This window comes from Convolutriloba macropyga, chromosome 5 (genome assembly GCF_964194025.1).
Source record: "Convolutriloba macropyga chromosome 5, txConMacr16.3, whole genome shotgun sequence".
Lineage (NCBI taxonomy): Eukaryota > Metazoa > Xenacoelomorpha > Acoela > Convolutidae > Convolutriloba > Convolutriloba macropyga.
The window spans coordinates 11,816,643-11,843,403 of record NC_134472.1 but is presented as its reverse complement, the minus strand read 5'-3'; the positions used below and the strand labels follow the sequence as shown (position 1 = coordinate 11,843,403).

The window sequence follows — 26,761 nt, the reverse complement described above, 5'->3', positions numbered from 1 at the left end:
TGATTTTGCATCTGCGTTCAACATTAGAAAGAGAGACAATCAGAACAATCAATTCTTATGCCTGCTTACTGTAAAGCTATTATTGATTCCATCAAATTTGTATTGTAACGTCTGGTAAATTACCAATGCCTAGTTTCTCGATTCTTTATGAAAGCAAGAAAACAATTGTGGTTTTTGTTCAGTATTAATTTACACTTAATCAATTGAAACTGTCTTATCTAAGAAAAACGCATTATTTCATACTCATTTTAGTGCTTGCTTAACAGCCTATTCTATGTTGATACTTGCAAAAGATCAGCAGTTAATTACACCAACGCTCATTTTTAGCACTATGTATTCTGTTTTCTGCAGAGTTTTCTCGTGTCTTTGGCTGGAGTTCTGGATTTCGATCAGCCACATAGCTGTGGTGTGCTGTCGAAATTGTCCTGATCAGACCATTTCGGTAGCACACCTGACCATTTTGAGCTCAAAATTGCAGGGCAACCTGGAGCGCAGGAGAGCACTTGAATCTCTTTAGTGGGGATTTGAGCACAATTGGGTCTGATTATAAACTGTTCCAGCGCAACTGGGTCTGATAAAAAAAACGATTTGGAACGCTGGTGAATCTTATAAGTGATAATTTCCAGTAAATTTTTTAATGATTTTTTGCATTTATTCACTCAGAAGTATTGGCTCTGCCAATAGGCAGCAATAAATCAGCGTTCAGATTAGACTCATCTATAATCCGCTGGCTCTGACCAAAACCAAGGGGTCTAGCTTATAGCAATAGCGGATGCCCCTTTAGAGGATTCTAATTACCTGTAGATCAAGATCTTTCTTATTGAAAACAGTATTAGTTCATCCATTGAGTCAGAAATATGAACTCACGGTATACAAAATAAATTCATTTTCCTTAACAATTTTTTCAGAACTGACCTCCCATATTGAGTATATTACTGCAAACATCAGTTTTTACGAATTGAATAGGTTATAGCAAAACTAAGTGATTTGTTGATAATTAAAATCGTTCTCTGATCAGACTATTTCGAGCACACTGGATTCTGATCAGAACCGGTTTCAAGCGTGCTTGAGTATGATCATAGACGGCTTCAAACGCAACTCGGTTGGATTATAAACGGTTCGAGCGCAAAATAGTCGATAATCCTGCGCTCAAATATTTTCGATCAGAGAGAATTTCGAGCGCAACTGAGCCTGATCAAAGACGAATTCGAACGCACTTAGAGCGCACAGAAAATGTCGATTGACTTTGAATCTAATCAGAGGCACTTTCGGTCTGTGACTGTCTCCTCAGAGGCACTTTCGGTCTGGGACGGCCGGATCAGGACGATTTCGAGCGCACTCCTCAGCCCCCCCCCCCCACACACACACACACGCCCACACACGTTTATTTTGTATGACTCGCTGGCCATGATGTGTGACCGTGGATGCGAACCCAATCCTGGGAAGGTATGAACACGTTTGCTGCCGATTTCATCCGTGGTTTGTTTTGGATACTGACACAATCTGTAATTCAAGAAAACATTGATTTCCGTAGAACATAAATTAATATTATTAACATAGACTAGCATAAATATAGATGAGCTTGCAAACTAAACTAACATCATGCTCAATATCTTTCAGTTATGAAAAAAAATCAAAACTCAGCCTTCATAGGGCCATAGTAGTAACTGCAGATTTCTTATACCCAGCAATCGGAATTTGACACGTACTGTTCTGCCTCTGGGATAATTGAGATGACCTTCGCTGACCTCTGTCACACAGACAGAAACAACAGCAGCAGCATCTCTGAATGAACTTGTGTGACCCCATGACCTCGAAGAATGTCTCTCTGAAGAAACGACTGGCCAGGAAATACGCGTAGAAATTCATCGAGTTGTTGATAACAGCTGGCAGTTTCTGAAATTGGTGGCAAAATTTTAGCGAAATGTGAGCAAGACTGTGGAATCAAGGGGAATGGGAAAATAGACGAAAACTCGATTGGGCGAACTTTTTTTGTATCAATTAGGCAAAAATTTTGTTGACGTTAGAAGTGCCTATTAAATCGCTTTTCAGTATTTTTCATGAAAACAATATTCATGAAAAACATGCTCGAAAAACTATTTCGGTAATTTTTGGAAAAGCAAAATCTTGCAAACATCATGCATGATTGTGATTTCTGCGAGGATTCCCTTTTAAATCACTTCTTAGAGGCCCGGACTTGAGTCTCAGAGCATTTCAGCGCTGAACCAGCACATTTCAAGAGTAAAAACTTAATTCAGTTCTGAATCATTGCATCTCCAGATTATCTTAAGTTTCTTTATGGGTGGTTTTTCTTCATTATGATTATTGAGTTCGCCCTAAAATTATCCTGTAGAGCCTGAAAAATTCTCGTAACCAAAATTAAGTTTGAGCAGAATAATGTCATATTTTTGTAATTTATAACTGCTAATTACATTAGTATTATACACACTATTTAAACAAAAGTTAACTTGTAGGCAATTATCACTAAACTTAGTGGTTACAGCTTGCTACGCAAATTAAATGTTAACGATACCCACGCGGAAGTTCGAATCGTTTGTATGAAAACCTTGTTGGCGGGTAATAACTGGTACTGGTCACCCTAAAACGACTTAAGTACTGGTCATCCTAAAAAACAGAATGCTTGCAGACTGATTTAGCGTTGATTTGCTCTGCCACCAACATCCGGGGGTTGTACGGACATCTTCATTCTATAGGCCAGATTTGTTTTCTGCTTGAATTGTGCAAAAGTTTTAAATAATCTTGCATGATTCTTACAAAATTTGAATCCGCTCATCACCATGGTGATTACGAATTAATACCCTCAAAGTTCTGCTTCATATTTTATGCGCTATGAACCACTTTAGTATCTCTAAGAAATGCCTTTTCACAATAATAGCACACGAAAAACAAAAATAGTAATAATTGTTTTAAAATGAGCATTGGTAGCATTTCATTTTATGTTCACCCAGCATTTTTGGTTTTATTTATCTCAAAATTTCTTATAAGCGCTATCACGAATAGTACTCGGCTAGAAGAAAAACAAGGGGACTTGCCACTTTATGGAAGTGTTGGACCGCACAAATTAGATAAACTATTTGCTTGTAGTGAGCCACCGAACCGTTCAATTTGTAAAGTTTTTCAGTAATTCCCGAAACCTGTAAAAATGTTTTTTTTTAATTCAAAGGATTAAAAATAAAGCTAAGTGAATAAATTTCTAGGAGCCGTAAACAAACGTAATCAAAGCACAGTTGCGATATATTCCCGGCAAGTTGTGTTTGGTCGGTTATTTAAAATTGGCGCTGATTTTTTCATCTCGATCGTCTCTCTTCAACAGAACTCCAATATTTTATAGTTTTTTTCTCTTTTTACTGTCATAAAACAATTGCACCTAAAATCTGGCCCTAATAACCCTTAAAAATAAGAGGTGGTCAATTTATCCATCTTTTTTATTTGCTGTTTCCAATTCCAATGATCGTCAAGGTGGTCAATCGCGGTGTGTGTATGTGTGTGTTTTTGTGTGCGTGTGTGTCTGTATGTGCGTGCGTCTCTCTCTCTCTCTCTCTCTCTCTCTCTCTTTCTCTCACTCTTTGTGCGTGTGTGTTTGTGTGTGTATGTGTGTGTGTGTGTGTGTGTGTGTGTGTGTGTGTGTGTGTGTGTACGTGTGTGTAAAATGTCATTTTCAAAGTATTCTGTTCCCATTTTTCATAAACAAAAAAATGAGTAAAAAAATCAGAAGAATGTTGGGAGAATTGCCGAACTTATTTTTTTTTATTTTCGAGTCATTTACCACATAAGAATCACATATGAAAATCTGGGCTACTATAGCAAGATCTTATAAAAATTTTAGTATCGGCTTTATGTAACCCTATATGATTCTTATGGTTCCTAAGAAGGGCCAACTCGAGTCGCAACACGGCAACAATAGTTGAAGCATAAATTACATGATCTGCTCTTAAAAGAAAGCTCATTCATTTATGAGAAACCTGAAATGATTTTAATAAATTTTTAAGAAGAGCTAGCCCTACTCTGATATAGTTGATGAGATTAGCCAGACTGGGATCTGAGTCAGCCAACATGAGACTGAGTCTGGCCAGAACACCCAAACCCCCAAGACACAAACAGAAGCACAATGATACTACCACCAGAGAAATCGTCACCTGAAATCACAAATATCAAATACTTCAATTTTCAATAAATATTCAAACTTTAGAGCATAATAGCAATGATAAATATTACGCCAATATATTTTCAAAAGTCGTCCCAGATAAAAAAATTGAGAGTGCCAAACAATAACCACTTGCAGTTTTTTATTAACAACTGCGAAATTTTTGAAGATCCTTAGTCCAGAAGACTGAGAAAAAATGACGTAACAAAGATTTAGTAAGGTTAGCTTTAAGAAATCGTTGGTGTGTTCGGTTTCAAACGTAGGAGAAAACGACGGTACCAAATTTCCCTTACCTTTAAAAATAAAGATACTGATGATTTCGTATGATTAAAAACCGTATATTAAGTTTTCGCAACTAGGGGCAAATATTTTAATCGGTCAGCTTTATAAGCCTAAGCCCTTTTACAATTCAATTGGTTTTTCATTCGTAAAACATCAGGAAAAATGTTGACCGTGTTTGGCCAACCTTTTCAAATAGCGTCCCCCTTAATAACGCTCAGCTTAGGTCTTTTCCTTAAAAGATACAGCTCATAAAAATTATTTCTGGAAAATTGTCAAAATGATCACGTCCTATAAAAATCTGCCAAAATCGACTGTTTCCGTAAACACCGCTCAAAACTTAGTTGTTTTTAGTTAATTGTGTCAGCTGATAACTAGATATTTATAAAACTTGATTGAATAAAACTTGCACCTTATTAGCTTATTTTACACAAAAAATTATAGGCACTGTAAGTTGAACAAATATATTATCAACTTTTTGCTGAACTATAGTGCATGAAATAAATCGATAGACAATTATTTGCCTACCTCTCTATCTCTACGAGACACTGTCTCTGATTTGCGTTTGAGTTGATAGACGATGACAATGTTGATGAAGACCATCGCTACGGGAGGAAGGATGAATCCTCCGTAGAAAATAACCTGAAACAAACAAGTGAATGGACACTTGATGAATGGAAACTTGACGGAAATCTTCCAGGAAATTCATATGACCTATAGCAGCTAAAAAAACATTGTCTATCAAATTTCAACGTTCAAAAACACGTTGGGTACGTCATAAATCTATCGCCATCAACATTACATCTATCTATACTGTGCCTTGATTAAAAAATGTTTCTTGAACTGCTTCTATTTTGTTCCAAAAATGTCTCAAGAGGCCTTCACGAGTCTATCCAAAGCCCATACGTGGGAACTCTATTGTGTTTTTATGAAAAAGATAAATGAAAAAGAACAGTTTATCAAGAATGTTATTACAAACTTTGAAAAAGATTATCTTCATATTCAGAGGACAGCAGTGGCCACATCAGCATATATTATTCAAAAGTGTGTTCTTCTCAGGAACGTTTGGACTATTTGAAAACAATTCTCTAGATGCTCAGACAAAAATTTATTTACCGTTGAGTATTAGCGCAGAACTCGAGTCAAAGACGACGATTCATCAAGACATATCAATAGGTGCGTATCGAGGTTCCACAAACCGTAAAAAATTAAAGTCTTAAGCGAATATTAGGAAAAGATGGCACTTCTCATCAAAAATGGCACTAACAATGTTATCAAATCAAACAAAAGTGCGGGCAACTTTTCAAAGAATTTCCTAAATTGCTTCAGCTTTGTTGCAATAAACTTAACCCTGATTTGTTGAAAATCTGTGAGATCAATTTAGGTTGATAGAACCCTGAAAATGAAGATAAAAACCATCACAAACGCGTTCAATCAACTGTTGCACAAGAAATGTGACAATTAAGAGCATTCAAATTACAAGGTGCTTCCTCTAAACCAATTGACTACAAATTTCAACAAGGGCAACTACAATGTACTCTATCATGACAATCTTCACCTAAACTATACAAATAGACTATAACTTTTAGAAAATCAGCTTTTACCTGTATTACTCCAGTTACATCCCGAATTGTTTTATTAGCTCGAAAAGTAGTTAAAAAGCCTTTGCAATATTTCAAAACCAACAGCAATCGCATGGGCCTCAACCATACAGCAGGTGGTGTTAAAGTACTGTGAATGTTAAAGGCTATCAGAGTGACGGTTTTTAGCATTATCAGCCATAATAAAAGCTCTATTTATTGGAAGATTGAAAACGATAAACTTTCTTATCTTTTAACTCATGTTCTCTATTAATCAAAAAAAGCTTTTTTTTTCAAATTAAGCGATAATTCTGGCCATACAAACCTCCTTGTCAAAACTATCACTCTTTTTATTATATTCAATATAAAAATTTTTCAGCAGTGGTTCTTTCAAGCAAAAAACTACTGCTTTTTCTCCACGATAAGTTATCTATTTGGTTCAATGTTATACGTTTCCAAAAAATAAATACTCTCAGCCTGAATACTTAGAAAATAACTAGATTTCTCTCAAGATATGCAGAAAAACCCAGGCCTAGAGACACCCAGCTTCAAACGTTTCTTTGATTCAGTTCCAGTGAAATTTAAATTTTGTCATCCAACTTGTTTTTAGTAGAGTTGAGAAACCCAACGCATCAAAGAAATTAAAATTGAACACTGGGCTAAATACCATCAGCGAGCTTTGTGAAACCTGGTTGAAAATGGATAGCCATAATCTCTGAAATTTTGATGCCGATTCATTTACAATTTTCCGCGCAGATTGCTAAACCAAAACTGACGTGAAAAAATAAAAAAAGGTGGATGCGTTATGTTTGTGCTTCTTACAATTTTCAACCCCCGGTCAGAAACAATTTATTTCAAAAAAATATTGAATTTCGATAACAATTGAAATGAACACAAATTGACTTCGAAAAGAACGTTGGAATAGCGTATATTCCACAGAAAAGGTTCAGTAGTCCTTTTCTAGAGTCTTTAACTATTTCAATAGAACATAGAGCCAGCGAAAACAAAAACGTATTTCTCTTAGGATATTTCATTAATAACATTGACAAATTTCATGACAATTAAAAAGAGTCGCTAGTCAAAAATTTAAAGCCTTAAAAAATAGATTCTTGCAACAAACTAACACCGATATCAAAAACATAGAAAATCATTAACGGAACTAGAAAAAAGAGAAAGATAAGGAGTTATTAGAAAAAATTATAAAATTTAACAAATCCTAGGAAAATATCAAATCTCTTCAGTTATCGGTTTTGGAAACTTGGTGCCTATTTCTCTTAAAAGAAAACAATCAACTTTAAAAAATTGTTACCAGCTCTTCAAGGGAAACGGAAATTTTTTCTTTAGATTTGTTAATGTGCTGGAAGTACAAAGTGTTGTTTGAACACCTAATCCAAATAAAGGAATCGGACTTTCAACATTTCCAGCCTGGGCGGTAAACGTTTGCAAAAATTTCTGGTACAAATTATTATGCTTGTTAAACAATGTATTGTCCAATTACTTTTCCATGGGTGCTTTGAAGAGCATTGGTTTTCCCCCACTTTTAAAACTACAGTGCAATCTCAGTTACTAGCGAGCCCTGCTAAGATTATGAGAAGCTAATTTTAAGCCAAATGATTTCACATTTGAACAAAAGCAGTATTCCATCGCCCAATAACGTTGGTTTCAGGAGCTCCTTTTCCACGGAAGACGCCCTTATTTTTTACAGAGTCTAAAGTAGTTAAAAAGCCTTTGCAATATTTCAAAACCAACAGCAATCGCATGGGCCTCAACCATACAGCAGGTGGTGTTAAAGTACTGTGAATGTTAAAGGCTATCGCAGTGACGGTTTTTAACATTATCAGCCATAAAAAAAGCTCTCTTTATTGAAAGTTTGAAAAAAGATAGACTTTCTTATCTTTTAACGCATGTTCTCTATTAATCAAAAAAGCTTTTTTCTATTTAGTGATAATTCTAGCCATACAGATCTCCGTTTCAAAACTATTACAGTTTTTATCATATTCAATTTAGAAAATTCGCAGCAGTGGTTCTTTGGTTCTTTGAAGCAAAAAACTGCTGCTTTTTCTCAACGATAAGTTATCTATTTGGTTCGATTTTATACATTCCCAAAAAATACCTAGATTTTTCTCAAGATATGCAGAAAACCCAGGCCCAGAGACACCCAGCTTAGAGAAATTCAAAACGTTTATTTGATTCATTTCCAGTGAACTTTAAAATTTGTCATCCAACTTGTTTTCAGTAGATTTGAGAAACGCAACGCATCAAAGAGATTAAAATTGAACACTGGGTCTAATACCATCAACGAGCTTAGTGAACCTTTGTTGAACATGGATTTTTCATAGCCATAATCTCGGAAATATTGATGCCGATTCATTTACATTTTTCCACGCAGATTGCTAAACCAAAACTGACAAGAAAAATAACAAGGGCGGATGAGTTATGTTTGTGCTTTTTACAATTTTCAACCCCCTGCTCAGAAGCGATTTATTCAAAAAAAAACCTTGAATTGTGAGAACAATCGAATTGAAAACGAATTGACTTCGAAAAGCACGTAGGAATCGCTTATATTCCACCGAAAATGTTCATTAGCCCTTTTCTGGAGTCTTTAACTATTTGAATAGAACATAGAGCCGGCGAAAACGAAAACGTATTTCTCTTAGGAAATTTCAACAATGACATTGACAAATTTCATGAAAATTAAAAAGAGTCGCCAGTCAAAATTTTAAAGCCTTAAAAATAGAGTCGTGCAACAAATTAACACCGACATCAAAAACTGACAACAGTCCTACTGATTTCATCATTGCTGATTATTCATCCTTAGAGCAAGCGTATTGTCACGTCTTTCAATCAGGCTCCAAAACAAACCAATTTGCGACTCTTCTTTCACTGGCTGAAACAATAGGAGGAAAGCGTAAACCAGTTTTAATAATTTAATTTTTTCAGGCAAATTATTCTCGATTTTTTTTTTGTCATTACTGTATGTCACACTTATCCTGGCAAAGGTTCTACAGTTTTGATGCCCCAGAATTTTTGTTTCAAAAGTTTGTTAAAAACACATACAAAGCCATTGTTGGTTGCGCCCCACGAAAAACTATTTTCATAAGAGGAGACAAACTTAAGTGATTTTCCTGTCAAAAAATGTTTTTGCTGTATAGTTAAAGAGAACTACAACGAATCTCGGGAAATGTCTCCTTAAATTGGAAGATATGGATTTAATTGGGCCCTGTCAGAGGAAGAGACCGCGAAGCAAGCTTCTTGCAGATCATTCTGCAGATTCTTTTTCTTCAGACCGCAAAGCAGGCTTGCAGGATTCATGCAGACTATCTTTTGTCATTTAAGATCTTCCAAAATAGGCATTGTACTTGCAATATAAGTATTGGAAACTTACTTGTTAGTATTAGATAATACTGCTTGGTTACAAGGAAACATACATCGGTTGGGACATAATTTTAAATTTTTATCATTTTAATTATACGATCAAATAAGATAAATGACTCTCTTTGCAACATTGTTCAAGACAAGGGTTACCTAGTTACATTTTTTAATGTCCTTTCATGTCCTTTTGTCTTATGCTGTGACCTTTAGCCATGAAATACAGTGTTTTGGTCTTTTCCTAAATTTGGTGGCAAATGCTGATCTGAAGAACAAATTGGTAATATTTTTTCTTTTTATGTATTCTTATTACACTCAATTTGGAGGATTATAATGAATGAATTACAATTTTCCTTCCGATTATAGCTTCAAATTAGTGTATTTTTCAAATTTGCCTAGAATTTTTCTACTTTTTTGGAAAAGATTTATTCTTGTTGTACGCTTGTTGTATGCTAAATTGTATCTTTGTTGTGTGCAGTAAGTTAACTTTTTTAAGTTTTCTGTCGGCCGAACATTTATCTTAGATGATTTGTAACACAAGAATTTTTATCTTGCAAGATTATTTCAAAAAGTTTGTATATCAATGCATCCTCTTGTAAGAGTCTGACAAAATACTTCAAGATCTCACAAGAAAATCGTGCTCATCTTAGAGAGTATCAATTTCTCCTACAGCTTAGTAACACTAAATATTGAAAAATTGGAAAATGCTTTAAATTTATGATAGCCAAGAGGAGGACTTGATTTTTGAGGACACTTTCATTGTCGAACGGTAAACTGGATACTTTAAGATCGAGCATCAATGAAAACTTTTATTTTGGAACGAAAAAAACGCAATATTTTTTGGCCTCGATCTTTTCGAGGGTGGTCTTGTCATTACGCGATATCCATTATTTGTTAAAATTGTATAGGCAGCGAGCTGAATATGATCTAAAAACATTTGAGAAAAGGCCTGACTGCGCTGAGGTATGACAAATTGGATCATTTCCGTTTGTGCCCCCCCCCCCACCCCCAGATTTATTATTTGCACTCCCAGACGCACGTGCCATATTTTTACGTAGTGATGGACTATGTAATGGCACGTGATATATAAATGGGGACGCATAATGTACTGGGGGGCACAAACGGAAAAGATCCGGACGTTCATACGCAGGTCTCGGACAAAAGAATATCTCAAAATTTTTACCACTGTAAAATTGCACAATCATAAAGTGTCAAGCAAGTTTGAAGAAGATACAAATAAAATAACGTTTACCTCGTAATAGATAGCAAATTGTAGATTGTTGAGAATACCCAGCGAGTTATCATATACGAAGTTGCAGTAGGACCCATTCAAGTCGTACTCGAAGAAATTGGGAAGCATCGACAGCCCAACGACTGCCCAGATTGATATGGATGTGATTTTGGCCCTGTGTGGGGTGGAGTTTTGCTGGTACCAAATTGGTTTTGATATGGCAATCATTCGGTCGAACGCAGTGGCTAATAGCACAAATCCAGCTGAAAAAACCTAATGTTCTGATGAACAATTTAAAACGAAATATAAAGATCAATTAAGATATATTTCATTATTCATGTGCAGTGAGCGCTGACCACAAAACAATCTCTGACCCCCGGGTCGAGGTGTCACCGCCATTCAACTCAAAATTATGTAAGATAAGCGGCGAATGCGGTGAAATTAAATAATTCAGGCGGTGAATGCGGCGAAAAAAACCTAATTTTACCGCTGATTTTCGGGGTGAATTTACACATATTCAGCGCAATGCAAAAACTGTCCACATTATGTGAGATAAGCGGTGATTGGGATGAAATTACATAAAATCACTGCTTAACTTAGTGGTGAACTAACATATATTCACCGCTCAGAAAAAAAATTTAAAATTGTGTGAGATCAGCAGTGAATGCGGTGAAATTAATGGGGAGTAAGGGAGGAATTGTTAGATTTAACCCCCCTCCCCCCCTAAAATTAATCTAACATCTTTTCGACATTTACTTTTCTCTAAGCGAGAATTTATTTAATTTCACCATCAGAGTAAGTGGTGAACTTACAAAAAATCACCACAATTCACCGCTAAAATATGTAGTTTCACAGCTAAAATCGCAAATCTTACAAAAAAATCACCGCGCATGTTTTACAGAAAGTACGGTGAATTTGATTTATATACAAAACAAAAATACTTTTGCTACAGTTAGTGAGAGATGGCGCAGTGGTAGAAGAAGTGCATGACATGCAGGAGGTGAGGTGTTCAAACGCTTGTAAGGGAGGTCAAATGCGGTAATTTTTTGTAAATTCACTGCTTACTATAGCAGTGAAATTACAAGATTTTGCCACATTTCACCGCAAAGTTATGTACAAAATTTGCAAAAAAAACAACTTTTCACCGCTTATCTTACATATTTTACTCCAATTTTTCCTCGACCCGGGACAGACTTTTGAGACCTTTATTGACAATTTTTAAGTCCTCGGTTCGGGTTTTACTTTCTTTGATTTCTTACAATAACAATAAATGATTTCATACCGTACATACTCGCTTTCTTATATTACAATCCTAGTATGCGACCAAAAGATCATTCATCCCTGTACATCTCATAATCATCCCTGTACATCTCAAAATCAAAATTTCATAAAAATTTCATTTGATATGATAGGTGACCCGGGTCGACCTCAAAATTCAGGCATTCGAAATTTTTCATATTCAAACGATCTTCAAAATCATAGCGCGGTTACTTTCGCAATTTGAAAATTTTTGGAATGAATTTTGCTTCAAGTTCTGCTAACGAGTGTGAGTTTTAAGTTAGGCCGTGCAGTTTACTAATGGTGAAATCAGGCGATCATTGAGGTGTAAAATTTTTATGCACTGAATGGTGGGGATGGTGGGGGAGTCAGAAAAGATGTTGTTTTTGCAATGATTTATGCATTTCATGGTCCAGTTTGCTTTAACTGTGGTCATATACTAATGAAGTTAAAACAAACTGCATATAGTTATACCTATCTCAAAAGAAGTATAGAGTATCATAATGCAAAAAACCATAGAATTTAAACTTATTGGTTTGTTCGGTCACTGACTTTATTGAGTTTTGGATCAAATTTTTGCTTTTCGTGGAAACCTCTGGCTAGATATTAGATCAAATGACAGCAGCTTGAAACAAATTATTATACTATATCCGACTATTGCGGCGAATTTTTTCTTGATTATTTCAATACCGCTTTTATAATGAAGATTCGCTTGCTTAACAAAAAAGTCAGCCAGTCTTTGCCAAAAATATTTCTTGCAATCTTTCAAGCATGCGATCTCAAATCTCGTAACGTAAATTTTATTCCGTTTCTGCTTCCCAGTATTCTCTAAAGCGGGAAGAAAATAATTTTAGGTCAACTCGGGTCAAAAACATATGACTAAAACCACGGCTGTTGTTTTTTAATTCACAGTTCTTTGGTAGCTTTTTCAAAACTTCCCGTGCATAAAAATGTCAGGTTGCAAATCTGTTGTTTTCTGAGTTTGGCTTTTTATTTCACGAATATTCTTCTTCTTAAATTTTACCCACTGATTATTCTGGATCTTTTTCTTGGTACAGCCTCAAAGTGTGCCAAAACAAAAGGACTAAAAGTCTTGGGATGATATAACTTACTATGAGCCGCCTTTGATTTATAAATGGACCACGTCGGAGACGCAACTTCTCATATATTTAGAAGAACAAAGAAAATCTTGGAAAAATTCCATTCCAATAAAGAGTCAAACTTACTTATAGCCATTGAAAAATTAAAATAATCTGATTAAACTAGAAAAAAAGAGAAAAGAAAGATTTTATTAGTGCTTCTGAAGTTTTTGTTCTGGTTCTCTGTCAAAGTTTCCTCTAAGGAAAGCAACTTATTCACTCGTAAGTCGATTTTAATTTTAAGAAAAATTTTAGTCCTGGCATTTTTTGAGTGGATTCGTAAAATTATATAGTCAGACGTTTTTCTGGGGCAAAAAATCTTTTTTATCGACCCGTACCGAACCCCCAGAGCTCATCAGGCCTGATTCAGAGATTTTCCAGAGGCCAAGTCTTGGCAAAGAGATGCCAAGACTTGGGTAGCGGAGCCAAGAGTTGAGATATCTCTGGGCAGAGAGAGGCCAAGACTTGGGTTTTTCTGGGCAGCGCAGAACCCAAGTCTTGGGTTTCTCTGAGCAGAGTTAAGGTTGACACCATGAATATCCGATGTTTTTAATTTAATGAGGGCAACTTTTTTATAAATTTGGCGCCCAATTACACGTTTTCTATCATTTGCAGGTGAAATTCGTGAACTTCACCCCAAGATTTGGGGCCTCTCTGGGCAGAGAAAATCCAAGTCTTGGGTTCCTCTGACAAGTCTTAGAATCGGTTTCTTCTCTTGACATTCACTGATTTACAAAATATCCCCATGATAGAAGTAAGAAGTTGCTTTACTTGTATTTTAGGGTACTCAAACATATGTTAAAAGTGCCCATGGACCTAGAAAATGCACCATTCTAACCCTCTGTCCAGAAAAAATCAAGTCTTGTGTCTTGCCTGCCAAGAGGTCACCAAGTCCTGGTTGTACTCTGCACAGGGTGACCCAAGACTTGGACCTTTTCTTGGCAGAGAGACCCAAGACTTGGGATTTCTCTGGACAGAGACCCCCAAGTCTTGATTTTTCTCTGTCAATAGAAACCTCAGAGATCGAATATGAAGTGTTCTCTTAGCAGCCTTGTATTTGACATGATCAGACTCTGAATCAGGCCTGGGACCTTGCCTGATTTTTTTCTGAATCAGGCCTGATGGTCTCTGGGGGCTCGGTACGGGAACATATTTTGCAAACAATTCAAGTTACCACGTAAATGTAAGCGTGCTGTTCCGACTCAGCCCAGGTTGAGGTCCCAGACGGAAAGTCGATATGTCCAGACCGTCCCAGACGGAAAGTGCCTATGTCCAGACCGTCCCAGACGGAAAGTGCCTATGTCCAGACTTTCGTGCGTTCACCAGACCTTCGTGCGTTCATGTCCAGACTTTCGTGCGTTCACCAGACTTTCGTGCGTTCATGTCCAGACTTTCGTGCGTTCACCAGACTTTCGTGGGTTCGTGTCCAGACTTTCGTGCGTTCATGTCCAGATTTTCGTGCGTCCGACGGACTTTCGTGCGTTCACCAGACTTTCGTGCGTTTATGTCCAGACTTTCGTGCGTTCACCAGACTTTCGTGCGTTCATGTCCAGACTTTCGTGCGTTCATGTCCAGATTTTCGTGCGTCCGACGGACTTTCGTGCGTTTACCAGACTTTCGTGCGTTCACCAAACTTTCGTGCGTTCATGTCCAGAACTTTCGTGAGTTCACCAAACTTTCGTGCGTTCGCCAGACTTTCGTGCGTTCATCAGACATTCGTGCGTTCCCCAGACTTTCGTGCGTTCATGTCCAGACTTTAATGCGTTCATCAGATTTTTGTGCGATCATGTCCAGACTTTCGTGGCTAAAGTGTGGAGCATACCCACCAAAAAGGAGTACAATTGGACTAAAATTGACGATTTCGTTTCCAAAACAATGTTCGGTGATCGAAAAAGTTAAGCCTCATCGAGCGCGGACACTAGTGTAAAGAATTCGTTAGTAATTTCAGCTAAATTTGAGATTTGTTCAATTCTTGTTTCTTGCATATTTTGCAAAACGATGTATATATTTCATTGTTAAACATCATTTATAAAACTATTTCGAATCGCTGCGGTATCCGTTTAGACTGCTTGCAGTTTATCATTATCAATTTTTTTCTTTCCTATCAATTTTTTGGCAACGTCCATCAAAGACAAAGTGCGGAGGGTAAAGAGATCATAAATTAAAAGGGTGTCAGAAACTTCAGTCAAAAGGATCAGCTCTGAATACCCGATTGCGCGAGTTTAGTTTTAGACTGAAAGTTAGCCAGAATTTTTCACATTAAAACAATTGCAAATTAAAATAGTAAATTGTGAATTCAATGTCCACAAAGAATGTCTGAGAGAGAGAGAGAGAGAAATTCTTGCAAACACACTTGCAAAGAGCGTGCTCGACCCACAATCTAGGATATGAGTTTAACTCGACTTTCGCTAACATCTGAATTTTATATTGCGCCAATTTGTCAAGCTCCACTTTTGCATGGCCTTCATTAATTACGCTGGAATTTTGCTCAAACCAAATTGACTTGCTCAATTATTGCTGGACTTAAATAAAATACTGTTTAGTTCTACCCAATTGATCTGCTTGCCTTTGCTTTGACATAAAATATTGAATTACAAAATTTAGTTCGAGTTCTTGTCAAATCATGAGTCGAGCATGAGTCTTTTCAGGAGTCTGCACTTTTGCTGCGACAATTTGATGTACAATTTTGTTGCTCACTCTTGCTTATTATAAGTTGGTCAGTCTGTATGCTCTTCATCTGTTTTGCAAAGAAGAACCACTGCTCAATCGAACATCTGTATTATGTTTCTAAAATAACCTAACTCATACGTTTGGAGGCTAAAACAACCGAAAAACGCTATATGTTAGAATTTCGATCAAACTATAGTCTTAAACTTAGTGAGAATTAGAAAGAAAGTTTGACTTACCAGATTAGAAAGACAAGCAATTTGATTTTGATCAAAGAAATTATATAAATGGATCGTCAAGAAATGGTGCTGAGAATCAATATTCGGTTCAAATTGGTGAATCTAGATAACTATTATTAGAGTTAGATTAATTGATGTAAAATCTTCCCAGCATGTATTAAATGATGATGATATCTCCGGAAGTGTGAATGAATTCTTAGAAAAGTGCAAATGCATTCCATTTATGGTTCCCTTTGCGACTGATTTGCAGAAGCAAACCATATTGGGTAACCTTTGCGACCCCCACTATAAATCACGGTGCTAAGATTAGTTTTGTATCTTGACTTTTTCACACTGATAATGGGTATATATACAGCTGATTTTGAGTCCTTTTTCATCCCCAAATTCAAATCACCATCTTGATCTAATAATCAGATCTCTCCTGTAAATCTCTAAATTCTACTGTAAAAAATCATTTTGTTATTTTCTCATTTTTGAGAAATTAATTCTTTTACTTAGTTAAAAACGCTTTTTATTCCGCTTGCGAAAGTCCATAACCCAACAGGTTATGGGCCCAGCAATTTTTTAAGTCATAAAATTAATTTCCAAAACAAAACTAATTTGTTGTTGACAGTCATAATCCTTTTCTGCTTAGTACCTTTTCTTTTCACAACTGTTTTGCCTGCTCACACTTCAATGGATCAACAGACAGTGAAGCTGCTGACCTACACAGGAAAGGCACAGGACTTTCCAATCTGGAGCACAAGATTTGTGGCGATGATGCAGACGAAGGGACTCTACAAATCACTACTGGGGACAGAGGAGCAACCCAATGAGCCTGCGCCACTGGCCAATGGGGCAACCAATGATGAAAAGAAGAACCACAAGGTGCTGAAGGATGCATATGAGAAGGAAGTTGCAGACATCAAGGAGAAACGGAACAATGTGTGGTGCCATCTGGCACTGACTCTAGATGCAACAACCCTCATGCTGATGAGACATGACTGTGTGGGAGATGACGGCATTGGAGATGGAGCAAAGGCTTGGAAGCTTTTGCAAGAGAGATTTCAGAGTGTGGAGACGCCGACAGTGGTGACTTTAGTGGCACAGCTTGCTCGACTGCAGCTCGAGGATTCTGAGGATTTGGACAGCTTCTTCATCAGAGGACAAGAGTTGCTCACAAGGCTACAATAAGCAGGGGAAGCAGTCTCAGAGACCCTCTTCAACGCCTTGGTCCTCAATGGTCTGCCAATGAGGTATGAAAGTTTTGTAATACAGGAAAGCTTCAACCCGGCAACGAACTTCACAGAGTTGAGGAAAAGGCTGCAGAACTTTCATGAGAGCACGGTGCAGAGACACAAGGGACAAAGCGGTTCAGTGGCACTGGCAGTGACGCGTGACCTCAAGAAGGGACCCAAGAAAGGAAACTGCTTTGTGTGTGGGATCCCTGGACACTTTGCCAAGGACTGCAGGAAGAAGGAGACAGCACAATGCAGCAAGTGTGGTGAGAAGGGTCACCTAGACAGGGCATGCAAGAGACAAAGAGATGGAGGCAAACATGAGTCAGTGGCAATGGGTCCAACATTGGCTACACCAGACGAGGAATGCTGGGCAGATCTTACCCAGTGAAAGACAGCAGGCATGCTAGTGGACAGTGGTTGTACAGATCACATAGTGACGAACATCGATGCGTTTCTGGACTTTGTGCCCATTCAATCAGTGGTCAGAAATCCCAACGGAGAGGCTTCCAGAGTGGTGGGCAGAGGCTGTGTGAGGATCAGCATACCCTCAAACAAAGGGGAATTCCAATGCGAACTCAAAAATGTTCTGTGTGTGCCGGACTATTCTTCAAACCTTCTATCAGTCTCAAGATGCACGGAGTGGGGACATAGCTTCACTTTCGAGAGAGGAAACAGCTGCATGAAACTCCAGAAGGGAACTCGGGTAAAACTAACACAAGAAAATAATTTGTTTTACTTACCCTGCAGCGTTCTAGAATTCAAGATGAGTTCCAACAGCGTGAAACTTGACAGTGCAAGGAAGTGGCACAGACGATTGGGTCATTTGAATCAAGCGGATGTGGTCAGGAATGCACCAGAGACAGTGGGGGAACTCGATGATGTATGCAATGTGTGTGCATTGGCCAAGATCACAAAGACTCCAGTACCAAGAGTGGCAGAGACCCAAGCAGAAGAGAAGCTGGAGAGGGTGTTCACAGACGTGATGGGACCTTTCAGAGTAGAGTCACTGTCAGGGTTCCGGTTCTGCATAGTGTTTGCAGACCAATACACGAAGTTTGTGTTTGTGGACTTGCTTAAGGCAAAGAGTGAAGCACTGGCCAGCCTGAAGAAATTTGTTCTCAGTGTGGGGACGCCCAAGAAGCTGAGGCAAGACAATGCGAAGGAGCTTCTCTCAGAGCAGTTCAAGACGTACTGCTTGGATGCAGGCATTCTACAGGAAAAGACCATACCAGAGACGCCACAACAGAATGGGTTAGCTGAGAGGTGCAACAGGAACTGCTGGAGATGGCAAGATGTTTGCTCATTGACTCAGGACTTCCCAAGATGATGTGGGGAGCAGCAATTCTTCACGCAGCAAGGATCAGAAACTTGGTTGTGAGACGAGGAGAAGAAAAATGCCCAGCAGAGCTGATGAGAGGTGTAAAACCTAAGCTTCCAATTAGTATATTATCTATTTTTGGTTGCACAGTCTTCATGAGGAAGAGGGACAGAGAAGTCAGCAAACTTGAACCCAAGGCACTGGAAGGAAAGTTTGCGGGTTACACTGAAGGAGAAAACGGATACCTGGTGTACATACCCAACACACGCAAGGTGATGGCAGTTCGAGATGTGATCATCAAGGAGTCTGAAGTGGGCTCAATCCCTGACAACAAAGAAACGGCTGACCTACTAGATGATGGGTCGGAACTGGGAATCTGGCACCCAGATGATGGTCATCAAGACGATGACAACAGAGAACGACAGGACACATCTACTGCAATAAAGGAGGAGTGGCATGACGCAGGGAGCGTGAATACTCAAGAAACAACACTGAGACAAGAGGCCTCGGATGTTGGAGAAACAGCACTAGATGAAGGATCTACTGCAACAAGAGGGAGTCACAGAGACTCAGATTCACTGGAAGACAGTGACACAGAAGACTTCTCACAGTTAGTGACAGTTGGCTTCAATGAAGATGCACTGGAACACGCGGACAGAGCAGAGCCCAGACGAGGGACACGAGCAAGGAATGTTCCGCAATTTTTTGGAGAAGTCAGGACCCATGTTGCTGTGACTGAGGGCAACTATGTGGAACCCAAAACAGTGTACGAAGCCAAGCAAGGTGACGTTTGGGACCAGTGGCACCGGGCAATGAAGGACGAGGTCAAGGCACTCCAAGACAACGAGACTTGGAACCTAGTGAGACCACCCACAGACAGGGACGTCATACCGGGCAAATGGGTTTACAAAGTGAAATTGGGACCCACTGGTCAAGTGGACAAATACAAAGCGCGCTATGTGGCAAAAGGCTTCAAACAAGTGGAAGGACTGGACTACTTTGAGACTTTTGCGCCTACCTGTAAGCCAGAGACATTCAGGATTCTACTTCAGCTATCAGCGAAGCAGGGCCATGTGATGCACCAATTTGATGTCAAGACTGCTTTCCTGCACTCACCAATCGAGGAAGAAGTGTATCTGGAACAGCCACAGGAGTTTGTAAAACGCGGATCAGATGGAGAGAAGTTAGTATGTCGACTAAATAAATCAATTTATGGTTTGAAACAGGCTGCTAACAACTGGTACAATGAGCTGGAAAACTTCCTACTGAGACAGGGGTTCACCAGAAGCAGGAACGATCACTGCTTGTTCGCAAGATCAGAAGCAGAGGATCACACCTTCATCTTGGTCTGGGTTGACGACATCATAGTAGCATCAAGAAGTATGACAGTGGTCTCTGATGTCAAGAAGGCACTAGAAGCAACCTCTCACATGGAAGACAGAGGGAGACTACACTGGTTTCTGGGTCTAAGAATCAGACGAGATGAGGGCAAAGTCACAGTCGACCAAGAACGCTACATAGAAACAATGCTTGAGCGGTTTCAAATGGATCAATGCAAACCCTCAAGAACTCCAGCTGATTTGAATTTGAAACTTCAGACAGCACAGAACGGAGACGAAGAAGTGGACCAGAGGATCTACAGAAGCTTGGTTGGATCACTTCTGTATCTGGCCAAACAGACGAGGCCAGACATCATGTTCACAGTCAACATTCTGTCCAGACACATGAATGCACCTACCAATCAACACTGGATGTGCGGAAAACGACTTCTGCGATATCTTCAAGGTTCAAAAGGTTTAAAACTTACTTACACAAAAGAGGCTAGTTATGATTTAGTGGGGGAAAGTGATGCAGACTGGTCTGGAGACGTGAACGACAGAAAATCAACAACGGGCTATTACTTCAAGCTCAACGGACGTCGCGCAGCACTCAGCTGGGGTGTCAAGAAGCAGGCCACAGTTGCTCTTTCTTCATCAGAAGCAGAATATCAGGGCATGGCAGCAGCAGTTCAGGAAGCACTCTACCTGAAACAACTTCTAGAGGATTTTGGCATCCAACAGAAACGTCCAATAGCAATTGGAGAAGACAACCAAAGTTGTATCAGACTCTGCCAAAACCCGGTCATGCACAAAAGGAGCAAGCACATCGAAACAAAGTTTCACTTCATCCGGGACAAAACGGAGGATGGGACTATTTCAATTCATTACGTTCCTACAGACAAAATGGCAGCGGACATCTTCACAAAGTCCTTACCCGTTTCGAAAGTGGAAACATTCAGAGCAGTTTTGATGGGAACAGACTCTACGCAATCAGCTCAAGTCTGAGTGGGGGTGTTAGAATTTCGATCAAACTATAGTCTTAAACTTAGTGAGAATTAGAAAGAAAGTTTGACTTACCAGATTAGAAAGACAAGCAATTTGATTTTGATCAAAGAAATTATATAAATGAATCGTCAAGAAATGGTGCTGAGAATCAATATTCGGTTCAAATTGGTGAATCTAGATAACTATTATTAGAGTTAGATTAATTGATGTAAAATCTTCCCAGCATGTATTAAATGATGATGATATCTCCGGAAGTGTGAATGAATTCTTAGAAAAGTGCAAATGCATTCCATTTATGGTTCCCTTTGCGACTGATTTGCAGAAGCAAACCATATTGGGTAACCTTTGCGACCCCCACTATAAATCACGGTGCTAAGATTAGTTTTGTATCTTGACTTTTTCACACTGATAATGGGTATATATACAGCTGATTTTTGAGTCCTTTTTCATCCCCAAATTCAAATCACCATCTTGATCTAATAATCAGATCTCTCCTGTAAATCTCTAAATTCTACTGTAAAATATCATTTTGTTATTCTCTCATTTTTGAGAAATTAATTCTTTTACTTAGTTAAAAACGCTTTTTATTCCGCTTGCGAAAGTCCATAACCCAACACTATACCTTCATCATTGCTGATGAGGAAAAGACTATTACAATTGAATTACCTAGTTTCTTACAATCAAGTAATATGGCAACATATTCCAGTTGCGATCTCGGTTTTATCTTGAGATTTGACAAAATTCTTGAGTCTTTTGGCAGTTTTGCAGCTGTTGGTTATGTTGGACTGCTCCATAGCGGCTTCCGTGTTGACAGAAACAGAGTTTATTTTAATTTCTGAATTTGCCAAAAGGCAGACTACTAGAAGTTTTGCTCGACAATTGAAAAGATCATGCACGACCGACGGATTTTCCTTGGCTTGAGTACTAAATTGAAAACACCTTGCTTGTCCCAAAATTCCCATCAGTAGATTTTTGCTCGACCCGTGAAAACACTTTTCCTCGACTTTGTGAAGGAAACCCCGCCGAACGATTTTAATAAATAAAGGTCTTTCCCAAAGGAAGTTTTGTTTCTTTTCTCAAGTCGAGGCCTGAACTTGGGAACGCGTCTGATCAGAGGTCGCTTTTTGTTTGGCATTTAAAGTAAAAAGGAACAATTATGTAATCATTACCTATCTATCGTCATACCTGCGCTTGATGAGAAGTACGTGAACCATCCAAGGAATCGACACAGCATGGGGTGGAGGGAGAAGAAGCTGACCCCCATCATAGCCAGAAGTGCCTCCATCACCCCGTCTTGGAACCCTGCCACTGTGTCACTCACTGCCAGGCACTTGATAAAAGCCTGGCCTAATGTCACCACCAAAAACAGAAAAGCGTGATACCTAACTAACCAAAAAATTGTCCTATTCGCGACCCGATTTCATGAAATACTGATACTGATTATTGTAACATAGAAATGCAGTCTGAATCATAGTATCCGATGTCAGTATTTTACTTTGTTTTTTAATTCTGACATTCTTATAAAACCTGTCTATCTCGAATGAAGCTCAAAATTTCACAAGGTGAGGTAGCAGAAAAATGACCAATGTGACAGACATAGGAAATCACTGTGATCAGGCAACTCTGACATAAGACTTGATTCGAGTCTGTGAACACTAACACGATTGATGAAATAACTAATCGACACAGCGCGTGCGTGTTTTGTTTCTGGGCGACAAAAATTATCGGCATATACAGAAATCGAAACAAAGTTAATTGCTACAATTGAAAAACTTCAATTTTCTTTTTTTTCAATAATAAGAATTGCTTCTCCAATTAACTTAACCACTGAAGGAGAGACGTTAGTTGCCTCAGCCGTCAAATTTTGTATCAATTTGAAATTTCAATTTTATACTGGGACCATTCCCAACATTCCAGCATATGACCGAATAGATCCCCAAATTACATTAAAAACAGAGTGGTTCTAGTCAGTGAAAATTAGAGAATTTGTCGTGTACGAAATTTATACAAGAATTCAAACTACTAACCTAATACCTACATTTAAGCCGACGTAACTCTATGCCGATGTACAAGACCGATGAAAACTACCCAGGTTGAGGTCCAAAACGAAATTGGTTTATGATCAGACCCAGTCGAGCGCACACCCGTGTGGTCCCAGACCGAAATTACAGGGTGTGGAAGGAAGTTCGAGCGCACTACAGTCTGGACGATGGTCTGCAGATGGTCTGATCAGAGGTAGTTTTGGTCTGAAAATTCTGGACCATGGTCTGGAGATGGTCTGATCAGAGGCCAATTTGGTCTAAAAAGTCTGATCATAGGCGGATTCGAGCGCACTTGGGTCTAATCATAACTTGTTCGAGCGCACTTTGGTCTGATCAGAAAAGCCTTCGAACGCATTTGGGTTTGATCAGGGACCATTTCGAGCGCCTTAATTTTTTCTTTCATTTTTTTGTGTATTTTTTACTGAGAGATGCTGGCTCAGCCGAGAGGAAACAATAAAGCAGCATTCTGATCAGAGACTCATTTAAAGTCTCATAACTCTGATCAGAAAAAAAGAGTCCAGTTGATAGCAGAGGCCGGTCCCCTTCAGTAGAAATTTTGATCAACTGGAGACCACGATGTTTTTTATGAAAAGCTGTCTAAACTCATCCATTGAGTCAAAAATAAACACTAAACGGTTCACTAAATAAAATTGCTTCTCAACAGTTGGATTTCGTTTTCTTTTGCAATATTTTTATAATTGATTTATCCTTAGACGAATTAAATACTGCACGCATCAGTTTTTATGAAATGAACATATTATAGGAAAACTAAGAGACTTTTTTCTTAAGTAAAACTTTTCTCTGATCAGACTATTTTGAGCGCACTTGAGTCTGATCAGAACCGGTTTCGAGCACGCATCAGTCTGATCATGAATGGCTGCAAGCGCAACTAGGTCGGACCATAAATGCTTCGAACGCAACGGGTTCTGATCATAATGTCTTCCAGCGCACATGAGTCTGATCATAGTCTGATTAAGGTCTGGGCAATGGTCTGAATTTGAGTCTGTACCATGGTCTGAAGATAGTCTGATCAGAAAATCTTTGGTCTGAAAAGTCTGATCAGAGACCCTTTGTGTCTGGAAAGTCTGATCAGAGGTAACTTGGGTCTAGAAAATCTGATCAGGGTGAATTTACTTCTGGAAAGTCTGATCAGAGTTAATTTTGGCCTGTAAAGTATGATCAGACAAAAATTTGTGTCTGGACTTCAACCTGGGAAAGTATATGACTAAGATGGTTGATTATTTTAAAATCGTTCAATTTATGGTCGATTCATATATTACGCTGCGAACTGTAAAATTAATCAAGAACATATTTTAAGACTGGTGCTTTAAGTGTGTTTAAGGAAAAGGATGGCAAATTAGTCATAAATTGTTTCAAATTCCAATATGTGTCCTACATTTGTCCATGACGCTTTGGACAACGGTGATACGATTTTGTAGCTGTTGTCTATCCTCACAGTAAGAGTTGTCCACAGACAAAGATCTTTTTTACTATTGCAATAGATAATTTCCACGAAAGCTATTTACGTCCCCAGTTGAGAGGTCGGCATTATGAAAAGACTTATAAAGTTGACATGGGGGTAATTTCCCTACCTTAAATACGCGGTCGACTTCCTTAGTGATATTCGACCTAAAGTCTTTTCATAAGTCGGCCAACGGTCTTTTCATATCCAATGTTGGTCCACCAATAGTCTGTTCATATCTGATATCGTCAACTTAAACTCTTTTCATAAGTCGACCAATGGTCTTTTCATATCCAGTACGGTCGACCTTAAGTCTGCTCATAGGTCTCTTTTAACAAATGCTCGATGCATTTTTAAGGGTTCATGGGTACTTTAAACTGAGTGTTGAGTACACCGTATGTACAAAGATAGCATCAAATGCACTACAAACATGTCAAAGATTTGAAATAGAAGGACAATATGTTGACTCGAAAAAAGAATTCGAAAAAAATATTTTTTGTCTTTGGCAATAATTTTTTGCAAACTGAACTAAAACGATGAACACCTGAAACCACATTATATGCAAAAAAGTATTTGACAAAACTCAAAGTCGACCATTGCCATATTGGTTGTCCTAAAGTCGACCATGACCATATCGATCGTCCGAAAGTCGACCATGACCATTAGGGTTGACCTAAAGTCGACCATGACCATAAGGGCAGACATAAAGTCGACCAAGACTAATAGCGTCAACATAAAATCATTTCATACCCAACATCGGTCAACCACTGTCGTTCTATACCCGATATTGGTCGACCACGGTCTTTTCATAATTCAACGTCTCAACTGGGGGTGCCAAATAACCAAAAAAATCAAATTGGTTATTAATTTCAAAAAGTCACTCAAAATACTGAATGTGAACAAAGAAGATAAATAACAGTTTTTCAAATAATATATCACTTCTCACGAAAGCAATTAGGGTTTCAACTAATTACTAGTTTTTGTAGCAAAGCATTTGAAAATTTGTCAATTTTTCCAGCTCAAAAAATTGGGCAGTGATTATGTTATCACTTAAGATTATGTTATTACGAGTGAAAAAATTCGTGCCGTAAATTTTCAATGGCAAAAATACCGATATTTGGTCGTGTACAACTGTCACGTAAAACGTAAACAAGTAGCAAAATTTTGGAGAAGTATGTGCCGTATGCAATGTAGTAGTCAGAAGGTAAAACCAAGATCTAAAAAGCAGCCAAACCCTAAAAAGGAAGAATTTTGAAGCCTGAAAAAGTGAGTTACTTTTCATAACTTTTGTTTTTATAGGCTGGTCAATATGCTATTGAAAATAAAATAAAATTGAAAACTAGAATACAGTTTAGAATTATCAAGAATTGTTATATTATCTGTTAATGGAATAAAACGTAAATTATAGCGTTTAGTTCAGGACATATGCTTGCTTTTTTGATGTTGTTTCATTATCTTGTTGTTTTTACAAATCAAACTTTAAGTCGTGACATTTTAGTGTAAATTTTCATCTCGAAGTGTCACGAGAAGATCAAAGAAGAATTCTTCGATGATCCTGGAATAAGGCGAACGTCAGCACGGATGTTTGAGCAACTGATGTGAGCAACCAAAATAGTTCAATCTATAGTTCATTCTATTCCTTTCAATTCTCGGCAAATGTATCAGAAATTTTTTTGCATCTTAAATTCCAACTTCAGAAGCGACCTTGATTTATCCCGGGTCGAGGTTTGGTGGTGAATTTTCGTAAGAAATGTGGTGAAATGCGGTGAAAAAAATAATTTTCACCGCGTATTTCTTACATCTTTTTGCGGTGAATGCGGTGAATCGCGGTGAATTATTTTTTTTCACCTCGTTCTCAGTATTCTTACAAAAAAGAATCGTCCCTACACGGGTTCGAACCTCTGACCTCGTGCATGCCTTCCAATGCTTATTCCACTGCGCCAACTGTCACTTACTTGTTCGTTAATTCTTGTGAATTTAAATCAGATTGAGTAAACTTTGGAAACCATATGCGGTGAATTTTTGTAAGAAATGCGGTGAAATGTGGTGAATTATTTTTTTTCACCGCATTCACCGCATTCACCGCATTTCTTACATTATTTTGCCATAATAGTCTATGCGGTGAATTTTTGTAAGAAATGCGGTGAATTTGGTGGTGAATTTTTGTAAGAAATGCGGTGAAAAGCGGTGAATTATTTTTTTCACCGCATTCACCGCAATCACCGCATTTCTTACGAAAATTCACCGCATTCACCGCATTTCTTACGAAAATTTACCCAAAAACCTCGACCCGGGATTAAGTCTTTCACGTATCTTTCACGTATCTGTAAATTTTCCGAACCGGTTTTTAAAATTTGACACCCACAAGAGACAATAAGAGCAGATCAATTTTTTTCATTTTTTTGTCTGATACTTTGATGTTGAGCATTCTAATCTGACTTTCCGCAG

At 38.3% G+C, this 26,761-nt stretch overlaps 1 protein-coding gene across 7 annotated transcripts in view; it reads right to left on the bottom strand.

The window, feature by feature from the left end:
- Positions 1–1,525: 1,525 nt before the first annotated feature.
- The window catches only part of LOC142339801 (type-1 angiotensin II receptor-like), a 41,504-nt gene continuing 16,268 nt past the window's right edge, over positions 1,526–26,761 (bottom strand). For all 7 annotated transcript variants that reach the window (XM_075390081.1, XM_075390080.1, XM_075390082.1 and 4 more), the window contains 5 exons: positions 21,995–22,156; positions 10,646–10,887; positions 4,973–5,086; positions 4,026–4,157; positions 1,526–1,896 (listed from right to left, as the gene is read on the bottom strand). In XM_075390081.1, coding sequence (XP_075246196.1) covers positions 1,648–1,896; positions 4,026–4,157; positions 4,973–5,086; positions 10,646–10,887; positions 21,995–22,156 — 899 coding nt within the window. In that variant the 3' untranslated portion in view covers positions 1,526–1,647. The remainder of the gene's footprint in view (positions 1,897–4,025; positions 4,158–4,972; positions 5,087–10,645; positions 10,888–21,994; positions 22,157–26,761) is intronic.